At 37.0% G+C, this 14,879-nt stretch overlaps 1 protein-coding gene across 1 annotated transcript; it reads left to right on the top strand.

Annotated features, from left to right (window-relative positions):
• Positions 1 to 6,625: 6,625 nt before the first annotated feature.
• LOC117388662 (gamma-glutamyl hydrolase-like) lies at positions 6,626 to 12,911 on the top strand. The gene is made up of 10 exons (XM_033986250.1): positions 6,626 to 6,704; positions 7,630 to 7,738; positions 7,837 to 7,887; positions 8,038 to 8,122; positions 8,486 to 8,624; positions 9,390 to 9,496; positions 9,682 to 9,772; positions 10,753 to 10,887; positions 11,725 to 11,905; positions 12,902 to 12,911. Exons 1-10 carry the CDS (start codon positions 6,626 to 6,628, stop codon positions 12,909 to 12,911), a joined length of 987 nt encoding a protein of 328 aa, XP_033842141.1.
• The last annotated feature ends 1,968 nt before the right edge of the window (positions 12,912 to 14,879 follow it).

Raw genomic sequence — 14,879 nt, 5'->3', positions numbered from 1 at the left:
GGAGCTTTGAGTGCAACAATGTTCAATGGACAGTGAAGAATTGAGGCATCATGAAAGAGCTGCAATGCCTAAAGAAAGGACTGACAATGGGGGTTTTATAATGAGTTTTATAATTTTCTTGTATTCCTTTGTGTTTCTACTATTTGTATGATTACTCACACTTTTCCTTTACCTATATTAATTAGAGTATGATTATTATACTATACTAGAATGGGACGACCCTTACTTAGCTAAAATTACATGGCCGCTGCAGTGGGGCCGGTGAGGAGTCTTTTTCCAGCGTAAGAATGCTGCTGCTGGTTTTTGTCCTCACCATTATAGTTAAGAAGCTAAGTAATTAATTCATTGTCATTAATAGCAAGACTTTTGTCTCGGGGGGGGGGCACGGTAGAATCTGGGGAAGACGCGCGCACTGGAGCTGGAGCAGTGACGCAGGACAGCAGCGACTATCTGCAGTCTCCGTGACAGATACAGAAGTGTCCACGTGAAGTCACAGCTGACACTGAACACAGCAGACAGGCAGAGTACCTTCTTTAGTGCTCCGACAGGACTGATCCAGCTGCGGCCGGCCGTGCATGTTGCAGGAGCTCTGGACTGCTGCGCGCTTGTCCTGTAGTGGGGTCCCACCTGGAGGACCAGAGCCAGGACAGAGCACGGGGAAGGGAAAGAGCGCGACACTGATTACAACAGGCGGGTAGGGTGTATCTGCCCTGTAAGTACTATTTTTGTAGTGCTCTGGCAGGATTATACTACCAGACCATATCTGCACCTTTGCAAAAAGCATGTGACATCGCTTTGTTTTAAAGAAACTGCACGCCTTTGGATTTTTACCCCCGGGACCCCCATAGTTTTAATGGACTTTTAGTATTGTATCATTCAGCTCAATAGTGTTATTATTGTTTAGCTTTTGTATTAAATATTTTTGAATACATTCTGGTTTTGCTCTGTTGGTTATTTACACTGTTCACCATGTTTTACAACTTTTTTCTTTTTTTAAGAGCCTTTTTAATTGGTTTTGTCCCTGTGTATTTTAACAGTTCCTAATCTCTTTTTAATCAAAAACTAGGTGGCTCCTTTTATATTTTAACCCCATTGGGCCACACCTTCAGCCTGCAATGACCAATTTACAAAGTCTATACCGCCATCTCCTGTATGGGGAAGAGAATGCAACATCATCACATTATAATAACTAGTCCACATCTTAATTAGCCTTAAAAAAGCATAAACAAAGACTTAATTCATAAGCAGCTAATAGTTTATTAGAATAATTTGAGTTTAGTAACTATTATCGTATTGTATTATCTTATTTAAAAGGGGTTAATGTTATGGTAGACCTATTAATTAAGTAGGCTGGTTTCTAGACTTACTAATAGCCTACTACTATGTAGTAGGCTATTAGGTCTAGTAGGTCTAAGTCTGACTCATTCTGTTAATTATTTGTTCATGATGAATTAAGTTCGTTCATGCTTTATTGGGGCTAATTAAGGTGTAGTTGTTATAAAGCAGGGTTCCCCAAACTTTTTTGCACCACCCACTGGATTAATGTAGGTTTTATTTTCACGGAACGGCCATCTACGTGTGGCTATGGAAGCCCGTTTCCGCCGTGGAAAAAAAATAAATAAAAGGCCCACAGGAAATCGAAATTTTGAGTTTTAAATTTGTATTTAGGAGATTATAACTCCTAATTAGGTGTTTTAATCTCCTAGTTATGAGTTTAAAACTCGTAATTACAATAAAACTGTAAACAGCTATTGTTACAGTTTCAGTCTTAATGGCCTCCATTCAACCTTTAATGGCCCTACTGACTCACACCATGGTCCCTCTGTTTTCTTTGTTTGCTTTGGGTCTGAGGATGGAGTTGTAGATTGATGAGAGATTATGTCTCAGGCCCTCATTCCTGTTTAAGGAAGGATTGTTTTTCCTTACAAAAATAGCTTCTTTAACTCCTCTCTCAAACCATTTCTTTTCTCTGGTTAAGATCAGAACCTCACTATCTTCAAAGGAGTGGTTAGTGTCTTTGAGATGGAGATGTACAGCAGACTGGGGTCCAGAGGAGCTCTTGCGACAGCGTTGGTCCATTCTCTTATGGAGTGGGCGTTTAGTTTCTCCAATGTAACGCTCACTGCACTCTTCAGTACAGTGAATGGAATACTCTATTTACGTCTTCACTCCTACAAAGGTTTGTCCAGTTGACAGATTTAACTTTGGCTTTTACTATGGATCAGACCTGGACGACTGAGGGATTACACAGACATAACTGCAATAACTATGGAAGCATAGAACTGACAAACATGGATTAAACATTTTTACAAGTTAAAGTTAAAACGTGAATATTTTCTCGTTAAAACATAATCATTACACAGGGTTGCAGACTGCTACCAGTTTGGCCACAGATGAGCCTACAATTTTGCCTTGTGCAACTAAAAATTATCCTGTGTCTTCTCCTGTGTCCTTTAGTATAGAGTATAAACTGAATATCTGGGTAAAGGTAACTAACCAAGTTATTTATTTAGCCTTTATTGTTGAAGCAATTTAAGAACAATATATTACAATGGCTTAAATAAGAGGTGCACCCAAATCATTTTCTGGTGCATCCACATGAAAATCTTAGGATGACCGATGCACCCAAATCATCTGGAGCCCTGATCACAGGTTATAACGACTCCAGTTTCATGCTTGAACGACATCAGTTTCCTGTTTTAATGTGAACATATTAGGCTCATATCCAGTGCACTGAATAGGGGCCGGTCACTAGCAGGTCAGAGATCTTTATGATCTGTAGCAATGCACAGATCATAAAGACAGCTAAGACCAAGCGCTTATCATTTTTGCTAATATTTAATGACAGGATAGACTACATGATACTCTACTCCTCTCACCTGTACAACAAGACCTACTGTAATAATCTCCAACTTCTCTGCCTGAAGACCAGAGCGCACATCCAAAGTGCGTCTATCTTTGTGCACTCTTACAGGTGTGGCCCCTATACAGTGCATTGGATATGAACTTAATATGTTAAACGATAAAATGAGAAACTGATGTCATTCAAACATGAGACTAAAGTCGTTATAATCTTTAACGCTTCCTCATAATGACTAAAAAGCCTATAAAATGTTGAATCCTCTTTTGTCAGTTTTATGTTGCCATATATATGCTGTATATAACATATGATTTAGAGTTTTATTATAAATTGTAATTGCAATAATTTTGAGATAATTTAGTTTGCCTGGCAAACCTAGAATATCTCAGTATTATTTATACAGATTGATATGAGTCTGGTCCCCACGCCCTTGTCGCATGTCGAGTCCGACCAAATGTGATTGTGCAATCAGGTTAGAGTTTTTTTTAGAGTGACACGTAAAACAAAGGAGCTCATTGGTTACCGATCATTTACATCACTATACATCACTGTCATTTAAAATTAGTGCTTTAGTACTTCACACAGATTCTGCAGAGATCTGCCATGTTTTTCACTCTCTTGTGATATTTTTTCCCAGACGGACCATGCTTCTCTGATTGGCTAATCAATTTGCCAGTCACACCCTTCAGGAGATTCACTGGTGACCAGACTCACATCTTTGAAAAGTGCTGAAGAGGTGTGTATTTTGGATACCAGGCAAGGGCTAAGCTGTGCAGGACAACCAAAAGAGAGACAGGTGGTCAGCCTAAATAAATGCAGGTTCCAACTTTGACTCAACTCAGAGCGAGTACGAGCCGTCTGTTTCCACTGTGACACTCTGCCTGGGGAATAGTGTTGACTGTAAAAGTTTGAATCAAAGCAAGATGATGCAAAGCCCACAGGAAGTAAAGTTGTTTGTTACATGTTGAATGAAAAGGAAATAATTACATCTCAATTGATTAATATTTGTAAATTAATTAATTTACAATTAATTAACTTCTGGTGGTATGTCCATTTCTTTTCATGGAGATATTATTGCTTGAGATAGAATATTTCACAATATAGTATTAGAGGGCAATTCCAGACTTTCTTTTCATGTGTTTGAGCAAAATTTGTCTTGCTCCAGTACAGATGGGCAATATTGTATCTCCTAATACAAAAACTCAGCATTTCTACATTTGTTTACGAGTTTAAAAATGGATTCACTTGATTGAATGAATATTGTTTATTATTGAATGAATGTTCATACTGAAAGGAGAATATGTTTCTTGTGAGTAACTTTCTCCTGGCAAATACAGTTTGCCTCAGTTTAAACTCTTAATATTTTTTTTATTTTTCACAAACTGCTTCTTGACTGGTGTACTTTAGAGGTGTACTATGCAAATTTACTGTAACATGTCAGATCTGTGGAGAGTCAGTTCTATTCACGGTAACATTTCAGGTATTTATTGCAATAAAAACACCTGCAATTGAATTAATGTAATATATTTGTTGCCATACTGTGGGGCATTCAACGTTTTCATGGAGGCAAGCAGGGAACCTCCACAAGGAAAGTTACACAACATTTTTCTGCTTGTCTCTTTAGAGATGTTATTGCTAGTGATGCAACGTTCAATAACAAGTCGACTCTTTGGAACAGCTCCTTTACGTGAACTGTTGGAATCGGATGGGTTTTTTTTAAAGAACCTAATCGTTTTCTTTCTAGTTTTTATGATTTTTGATACTGTTTAAACCTGGATCAGCACCGAACAGTGATAGAGGTAGACTTTTACATAAGTGGTGACCAAGGGGTGTCACAATGTTATTAAGGGGGTCCTTCAAAATGAACATGCTGCCATTTATTATTATTCTTTTAAGCCATTTATTCACACATGCATGAGTTAGTTCAGTTGTTTTTGCAATGTTTTAAAGTTGTATTTTACAGTGATCATGGCAAGTACCGTGAGTATTTCAGCATGGGGTGGGGTCTGGGGGTCCTCCCTCAGAATTTTGCTGAATAGAGGTGTAATTTCCTGTATTTTGGTGGATTTTCATGATGAATGGTTACCATGCATTTACCCTGGGTTGTTTAATATGCTATTTATCCACTAGTATTTAGTAGTTTAGTTTTAGCATTAACTATACAATCTGTTCTGTATCCCCAAAATCTCTGTACCCATGCTTTCACTTGAATTTCTTCAAACAGTAGGCTAACCTTAGTTGGAATGTTTTACTGCTATAAAACTAACAATAATATCAAATACTCGAAATAGAATACGAAATAGAAAGACGCAATTGGACAGAATAGTTCAACCGCAAACAAACTTACTCAGTGCAGGGTTAATGCTAAAATAAGTGTCTCTTCTGGCATGCTGTCATCGCAAATCCTGTCATTACTGTAGTATACAAAGATTGTTGCGTTGATCTCTCATTATAAAACTATAGCACTCTTTTCCTGTTGGTTAACTTTATTCTAAATACACAGTCCAGTTTCTTCACTCTTCTCCAGTAATCACTGAAAACAAAACTCTCATCCACAGTCTCCTGTTGTAATAATCATGCATTACACGTATTATTTTGGCTCACGTAGAAAGCACATGTCCCGGTTTAACCGACTGGACCGGATTCTGGCTAAACTTAAGCCTTACTTGCCTCTGGCTGATTTTGAAAAAGCTATACATGCTTTTGTCACATCGCGCCTGGATTACTGTAACTCTTTGTATGTAGGTCTGGACCAGGGCTCTATACAGCGTCTGCAGACTGTTCAAAATGCTGCAGCTCGGCTTCAGACCAAAACTAAGACACGGGAGTACATTACGCCTGTTCTGTGCACTTTACATTGGCTCCCTATTGCTTTTCGGGTGAAATTCAAAGTGTTACTGATTGTCTTTAAATGTCTTAACTTTATGGGCCCAGCCTATCTTAGGGACCTGCTGCAGCCTTATACTCCTCCCAGAGCTCTGAGGTCAGCTGACCAGCTTCTGCTTGCTGTGCCTAAAGCTCGGCTCAAAACTAGGGGTGACAGGGCCTTTTCTGTGGCAGCGCCCAAATTGTGGAACAGTCTCCCTTTGTCTGTCCGATTATCTGAGTCTCTTACTCAGTTTAAGTCTCGGCTCAAAACTCATCTTTTCTCCCTGGCTTTTAATATTGTGTAGATAGAATGTCTTGGTACTTGCACTGTTATTGTATTTTATGCTCTTTTGTATAATGTAATTATACCTCATTGTGTGATGTTTTATGTGTTTAGTTATTTTATGTGAAGCACTTTGGTCAGCTGAGGTTGTTTTTAAATGTGCTATATAAATAAACTTGAATTGAATTGACTGCGGCTGTGTATGAATTAATTCATGGACAGGAACTTGGAGTTTTTGATCACAAATGTTCAACAAAGCCCTTTATGAAATGTTTAATGGTCATTGTCTCTAGTGGGGTGGCACTAGGGCTGGCAAGGGCATTTATAGAGATGGCACTGTCCACTCCACCCACCCCTCTGGCTCCACCACTGTGGCAGACTCTCCTCCATCTGTAACTTTGAACAAATATGTTTCCACTGTCTTCAAGTCACTGCTGAGTGCATATCGCTCTGGGCTATACATTGTTTTTTCATGTAAATCTCTGTAGTACCAAGTTTGTCCCTATGGAATGTAGAATAACGTCATCCCAGCATCAGGGGGGAGTGGGGGTGTTTGAATGTAAGTACCACAGCAACCAAAGTTTGAGCCAAAGATCATCTCTTTCACAGACAGGATGTTTCTGCTCCTTTGCTTCACCACTTTGGTCTCACCATGTTTTTCCACACTCGTCAAAAACAATGGACCTGTTATTGGTAAGATTTTTGCATTTCTTTAAATTCTGCTCATTCAGCTTACAGTCACAGAAAATACCAGCAAAGTGCAAATTTGCTAGATATTTTTAGAGGAAGTGATTTGAATCCTCACTTCATTTGCAAGCAATAGGAAAGAGAAAGATTAAAGATTCTTAATAGCAAAAACATAAGAATTATTATTATTCTTAGCATTATTATTATTTATTCATTTTTGCTGTAAATATTTGCAGTGGATATAATTTTAATAAGAAAAACAGGTCTTGAAACAGTTATCTTTTATGTTGTTACTGTAAGGCAAGGCAAGTTTATTTGAATAGCACAATTCATAAGCAAAGTAACTAAAATGCTTTACAGAATAAGAAAGAGGTTAAAATCACAAGACAAACAATTCAAAACATAAATAATCATTGTTAAATGAAAATTAAAGAAGAGTGCAGAATAAAACCATTTCAGTCATATGCACAGCTAAACAGAACTGTTTTGAAACTCTGATTGTACATGTTCAGTCCTGACTCTGGGCAACAGCAGGAGTAAGTATACAGTTCTATTAGGCAACAGCATAACCAGGGTCTCTGCAGGGGACTGTCCTCTCTCCAGTCCTTTTCATCCCACAAACTTCAGCTAGAGCACAATACAAATATTTATCATAGTTTTATTGATATTGATATCAAACGCTTCCTGATACTGATTAATCTACAGTAAATGTCCAGTGCCAATGTTTGACTATATGCATTTTCAAACCCTCTCAATTAGCTTTATCCAAAACAGCTGTCCTTGTACACATGCTTTATCCAGTACACGTCACTTAGGTATATAGTACAAGAGATGAAGGGATAGTTTTTGGTGACTCTGGAAAACTTACTTTTTTACAGGTAGTTTAAGCATTTCAGTGAGAATTGGACATATTTACGTCTCATGTGTGCAGGGCTCATGGCTCAGGATGTTAGAAGTCAGGAAGCAAATGAAATAAGCTACATCGCTGCGTCTTATGTCAAAACCCTGGAATCGGCTGGTGCCAGGGTCCTTCCGATCATGTAAGCTTCAGTTTTATAACACAATATATATAACACAGGTGTCATAGATTGAAACTATATATATATATCCCCTTTAATTAACTAATTATCTTTTTAAGGATCGACCATACTGAGGAGGAGTACAAAGAAATATTCAACATGATTAACGGGTAAATGTTATATTAAGTCCATATAAGTTCATATTTATTTGACTTTACTCTTCTCCTACAGGGATGATAGAGTTCATATTTCTTATTTTTATAATAACATAATGGTCTGTACATTGTCTGAAGTCTAAACATTTCTCTGTATCTTATCAGATTCTTTCTCCCTGGAGGAGCCGCCAACATTTTTGACTCTGGTTATGCTACAGCTGCAAAGATATTCTATGATCTAGCCATTGAGGTACATGTTTGTAGTTTTTAAAGGCTAATTTTGCTATATTAGGCCTATTTCAGCAGTTGATTTTTGTGTTCATATTTTAAAAGCATCCAGAGAAATTGACAAAAAGACTTTTATATAAAATGACAAACTAATGCCTGAATCACATTTGAGAACATGTCTGCACAGATCTAAACTACAGTTGGCTGTTGTTTCTGGAGGAAATGACGACTGTACTTCAAAAATTGCAGCCATTCAAATTGTGATTTTCACTCAGTTGAGATTAATCTTGCCACGCCAGTATTTTCCTACAAACTTTCATCTCAGAAGCAACAATAAGTGACCTCTGTACATGCTAGGTCTAATCTTTTCCACTTTGTCTATTAGGCTAACAAAAAAGGAGATTACTTCCCAATTTGGGGCACTTGTCTGGGATTTGAACAGCTTGCCGTTATCACTGCTCGCAAAAATGTTTTAGTGAGAACCAACACCACCGCAGTGTCTCTACCTTTGGATTTCACAACTGGTATGAAAATGTGTATCGTACACGTACATGTGTAAAAATGTGTAGGCCTTGTATTGAGAATATTAATAAACTACCGGTATTCCATATTTACTAATAGCACCTAGTCAAAGGCACTGTACCTGATTTTACTGTCTTAAATGGTGGTACAGTTATTCTTCACTTACCTTATGCATTCAAACCATCCTACTTATTCACCACGATGAGTTTATAAGTGCTTTTCACAACTTTCAGAGGCCAAAGAGAAAGAGAAGAGTAAACCTAATAACAACTAGTATGCTAACCATGCATTTCTTGATTGTCGGACAATAAAAGTCCTTATATTTAGACGCAGACAGAACACAGGACATATTTTACTCAAACTGCTTATACAATGTATGTGTCCTGGGGCAATTTTGCTCAAATACATGGAAAAATCAGGTACAGGACCTTTACTCTAACCTGGGATGCACCGATCCGATATTGGTATTGGATATCAGTGCTGATTCTGAAAAATTCGCCTGATCAGATATCGACTTTCAAATATTGATTCAGTCGATATCCTGCTTGGACATATACATTGACAAGAAGGATAAAATTAAGCTACACAACACATTTGGAGTAGTCTCAGTCTCTCTACTGGTATCAGTTGATATCGGGTATCGGCAGCTACTTAAAGCCATAGTATCTAAATCAGTATCGGAACTGAAAAAGCTGGATTGATTCAGTGCATCCTTAAATTTAACTTGACACAGTCTTTGTTTGGGGTTTTGCTGTTTTGATTTCTAGAGGCTAACGGGAGCAAGCTGTTTAGGGATTTCTCTCCTGAAATGATGAGTGCACTGGCCACTGAGCCGATGACGATAAACGCACACAAGTGGAGTGTGTCGATGGAGGTAAATGAGTCCAATTTCAAAAGGAACTGAGACAAAGCCTGCACACTTACCCTCAAACTGCATTAAGTCTGCATGCTTTGTCTATGTTCACTGTAGTAGACTAGCACCAGTGATCCAGTTTCAAAAGGACAATGAGCTTTCACATAAATAAAAACACAATGAAATAATGCTTATGTGTTTTACAGACGTACCACGAGAATGAAGACCTGAACAAGTTTTACAAAGTGCTGTCCACAAACACTGATGGAAGAATAGAGTTTATTTCCACATTTGAGGGTAAATGTTACCTGTTAAATCATTTTAGATGGAGGACAGAAATCACATTAAAGGTGCACTATAGAACTTTTCTGGTAGAGGGTCCGTTACCTGCTTGTCTCCATGGAGATGCTATTGTATCGTCTGGGATATTTCACAGTACGGCATGAAATGTATCTTTTTCAATGGAGACAATGAGATGACGTCACCAGGTCAAGTTACAGCCAGGTCAGATCTGTGGAGAGATGACCCTGCTCATGGTGTTTTTCAGGGTATTTTTAAATGAATGATAGACTAGGTTTTATGTCTTACTGTATAACATTCCAGCAAAGCAATATCATCTTCATGGATGTCACCACCACACAGTTACACAGTGCACCTTTAAATACACCCATGTCAAACGTTTTTCTTATGTGATTGAGTCCACCATAGCGACCTTAAAGCGACCTTATCTGCAAAAATGACTTTTCAGAGCTTTTAACCATGTTATAGTTGTTTCCTTCCCACTTAACCTCTCGGAGTTGTTTTTGGAATGATTTGTGTTGGAGCAATGTTTAATCGCTTATTTTCAAGATGCCATTTTGCCGATCAGCGCCAGTTTTCACCGCCGCAGGCATACGCTGACTGCTCTGTGCTTACTTCGTTCTCCAATTGTATTTTCTTAATGGGTGATATGCGTAGGATTCAGCAGCTTTGCATAGTCATTTTTGTACAAATGAAAAAAAATCTGTGATCCATTGGAGGTGCTGAATCTTTGTTGTGATGACATTTACAAACTCATTTAAATCAGTATTGCGAATTAAAATGTCCAAATTATAACACAGGTGTCATAGATTAAAACCATCTAGCAGACACGAGCAACAGACAACAACAATTTAGATCTTTTTGCTCTGGTGTATTTGATACTTGGTTAAGAATCACTACTGTAGAAAATGCACATTTATATGACAAACTTCCACAACCTGCTCCACAAATATTACAATACCTCCTCTGTTTTGTAGCATACGATTACCCCATATATGGTGTACAGTGGCACCCAGAGAAGAACCCGTACGAATGGACCAGAGACTTCTATGTCCACACCCCAAACTCCATCAAGATGACTTTTTACTTTGCCGATTTCTTTGTCAATGAAGGTATGTAAAATGAAACATATTCTGGAGAGATGAACATTATATTATCTGTATATTGTGAACTACAGGATATGGCTGTAGGGGAGATTTGTCAGAACCTCAACAGCATAAAATTCACTTGATAAACAACAGTAAATGTTGGCATATTTGTGCAGTTTATGAAGCAGAACAAGATCAAACCAAAAATTGCACGTTTTAGCGTAAACAATAATACTGAAATAATTCTGAAATGGCTAGGAGCTAATCTAATCTGATCAAGTATAAATGCAACTGCAATAAATAAATAGCACGAAACACATCGATTATTGGTATAATGACTCAAATATGTTAAAGCCTTGCTGCGTAACTTTTTAGCTCAAGCACTACAATTCAATCTTTTTTTCTTTTTTTTTCATTTTGGTTGATTTTATTGCACTGAAAAACTTGCGTCCTCATTGTGAGCAAGTTTGCATTTCCACAAACCTGACTCGTAACTGATCTAGAGGGGAGAAACCTTCTGCTCCTGTTTCCATGGAAATGTTGTTCCTTTGGCTATAACATTCCACAGTATGGCATTAAACATATCTAACTCCATGGAGAATGTTTTGGAGTATGGTTTTAACTTTCTATTTCCATGGAATCACGGGAGCAACATGCCACCTCTAGAAAGTTACACAGTGTTGCTTTAATTTATCAACCCTATAGCTCAAATGTGCACGTACTCCCCTCACACGTATTTAGTAAAAATAACAGTACATACCATAAACACTGAAGCCAAAATATTGGTCATTTCAAAGTTTATATAGTAATGACTGGGATGGGTCTTGTTATTGTTGTATTTTCTTTGTTTTCCCTCTACAGCCAGGAAAAGCAAACACACATATGAAAATGAAAAGATGATTCGGGATTTGCTGATCTACAGGTATCATCCCAACTACACCGGGGAAACTACCAGCGTATTTGAGCAGAAATATTACTTTTATGGTCGTGACCAGGACAAAATAACTGATCCTGTCAAAGTAACTGATCCCGACATCATAGGGTCAGTATTTGAAGTGAACGCGGGCGCTGTTCATGTCCTGGCTCATGTTAACGTAGTAGTGCTTATCACTGCTGTCTTACTCTGCCTTTAAGTGCTCAAATATGGTAAAAATCTGATTCTGTGATAATGCTATAGAATTTAATCATCTTAGACTTTTAGATGGAGAGCAAGGGGCTAATGTTTGACCCTTTGACCTTTTTTCATGAATTAGGTCCACAAATCTACTATTATTGTTTCTTCCCTGTAAGCATGTACGGCTGATGTTATGTCACAAAATTCCCTGCCAAAATTGAATGTTTTTGTTTGTTTTTTTGTTTTGTTTTTTATTTATGTCTTTATTTTACATCAAATAATAACTTAACACTTAGAAAAATATGACATTTAACAAGGGAGGGCTTTTGAAACTACTCGTACATTCTCATTTCATTGATATCCAAAAAAAAAAGTGTGAAAACCAACCCAGTGACTCCAGAGAGTCAGTTAAAACGTATGGTCACTTTATGAAAGGTTCTATAAAAAAACATTTGCACCTGCCCTCCATTTCAACTATAATCTATATATGTACTTTAGAATGTTGTGACGTCATGTGAACAATTTATGGATTTCGGTAACCTTCTGTCACTGTTTCCTGTTACGGACGCCATTTTGAGGACTTTTGGCCATTCAAAAAGGATAGCTCCTAAGTATGTCAACATGAAAACAGTCCTAATTTCATAAAATTTAAAACCCACAGATCAGGTTAATTTGTGTTTTATTCACTGTGCAAAACCCATAAAACAACAATTACAATAACAATTTAACAACAACAATTCAAAACAAAATAATCCATCTTTTCAAAACTCCTCAAAATGTTTCCTTTAAACAGGGAGCTTAAACGCATTAATTACTTGTGTGACTGATGTTCTTTCTTCTGTAATTGCATATTGACAAAAAGTTGACAGTTCAATCTCTGCTTCCAGCTGTGAATCTTATACTTAACTGGTGTTGTGTACTTAGGCAAGTCTAGACATGGGCAAACTACGGCCCTTTGGCCCGCTGAATGTGACCAAATAATATTAAAATAGGTAAGGGTAAACCTTGTTCAAAGTTTTTCTGCTGTGTTTATTTAACTGAAATTTAATAAATAAATAAATTGAATTAATGCATTTGGAAAAGAATTTGTAAAATGAGCCTTGCATATTCATGCTTTGCTACATGTTACAGGCCAAATCTCTAATGTAGTGTGTGTGTGTGTGTGTGGGGGTGTGGGGGTGTGTGTGTGTGTGTGTGTGTGTGTGTGTGTGTGTGTGTGTATATATATATATATATATATATATATATATATACATATCCTGGCCCGGCTCCTCACCCATTGTGGCCCATGTGAAAAAGTTTACCCACCACTGGTCTAGACACTTCACAGTGTGTGTTTATCAAACCTGGCTTGCATCATAAGTGTTTTCAGTAAAATGCACTGTTTAAAGTTGTGCTGAAGTAAATATTAAATCTACATGTTATCCATTATGTTATGTTGTGTTTTTTTTTTTCCTGTGGAATCTACACAACACAAAATAATAGTTTTGTGATATTAACTGATAGGAAAGTTGTTTATTTTAATATTTGACCACTTTGATCCACCAGCTCTTTTACACATACAGATGCTTTTTGGATGCATTAATCAATCATTTTAATCATCAATTTCTTTTGAGACTACATTGATTATTGCAAATTATTCTTTTATGGGGTGAAACATTGTGGTTGCAATATAATTTCCAAGCCATTAGGTCTTACTTGTAGTAATCTGATCATAGGCAGTTTTGTAACATTGTAATTGCATTTTAACAAAAACTGTAGTCCAACTACTTTATTGAAAATATACCATAAAAATTTAAATACCATAACGAATCTGGTTATACATGTGATTTAAATATGTGAAGTCCAGCATTTGAATTCCTCCATTATTTTTTCTTCAGATGATGGGGTTATTTTCAACATAAAAGGTTTGTAGTAAATCAGTTTCATATCCTTGGATGTAGAATCTTTAACATACAGAGAGAAGTCTGTAGGTGCCTTTGGCTTTTGTCAGTAGAACTCTACCACACATTGAGACATCTCTCTGTGATCACATATTAAGAATGTGTTGGGTTAGGATCAAAGTTTAGTTGTTGCCGTTCTTGTATACCTGCACATTTGTGAATACCTAGATATTTAACACTTTTTACTCCCCAGTTTCATTTTGTATTACCAATTTGTTTAGTATCAACCCAGAGGCCTCAGAAAATTGATCATTCAAAAATACAGGTTCCTTCAAAGTTGAAAATATTCATATATGTAATGACACTATCTCAACAGAATAATACTTGTCTTATTCTGAATAATCTATCAAATCCAAAACCAGCCTTACATTTGAGTTTACAGGTTATTTCCATGTTATTTGGGCAGGAATCCTGTTTAAGTTTCATTAATGATTTCATTTAAACCTTTTTTAAACCTATTTGCAAAGATTTGGGATAGAATTGTGTAATCGATATTTAATGATATTATTGGTTTCCAGTTTATATATATATATATATATATATATATATATATATATATATATATATATATATATATAGAGAGAGAGAGAGAGAGAGAGAGAGAGAGAGAGAGAGAGAGAGAGAGAGAGAGAGAGAGAGAGAGAGAGAGAGAGAGAGAGAGAGAGAGAGAGAGAGACCAGCACCAAAGTACATCTCTGACATGTTAGAGCCACATGAAACATCTCCCACTCTGAGGATTTCAGGGCTGGTCCCAGAGTCAGTACTAAACATGGGGAATCAGGTTTCAGTTTTATGCAGCTAAAACCTGGAACAGTCTTCCTGAAGATGTGAGACAGGCCTCTACTTTGACAATGTTTAAATCCAGGCTCAAAAACTGTTCTGTTTAGCTGTGGATATGACTGAAAGGGTTTTATTCTGCACTCTTCTCTTTCATGTTAATTTTATGATGATTATTTGTG

This window comes from Periophthalmus magnuspinnatus, chromosome 20 (assembly GCF_009829125.3).
Source record: "Periophthalmus magnuspinnatus isolate fPerMag1 chromosome 20, fPerMag1.2.pri, whole genome shotgun sequence".
Taxonomy (NCBI): domain Eukaryota; kingdom Metazoa; phylum Chordata; class Actinopteri; order Gobiiformes; family Gobiidae; genus Periophthalmus; species Periophthalmus magnuspinnatus.
This window is presented reverse-complemented; position numbering and strand designations above follow the sequence as displayed.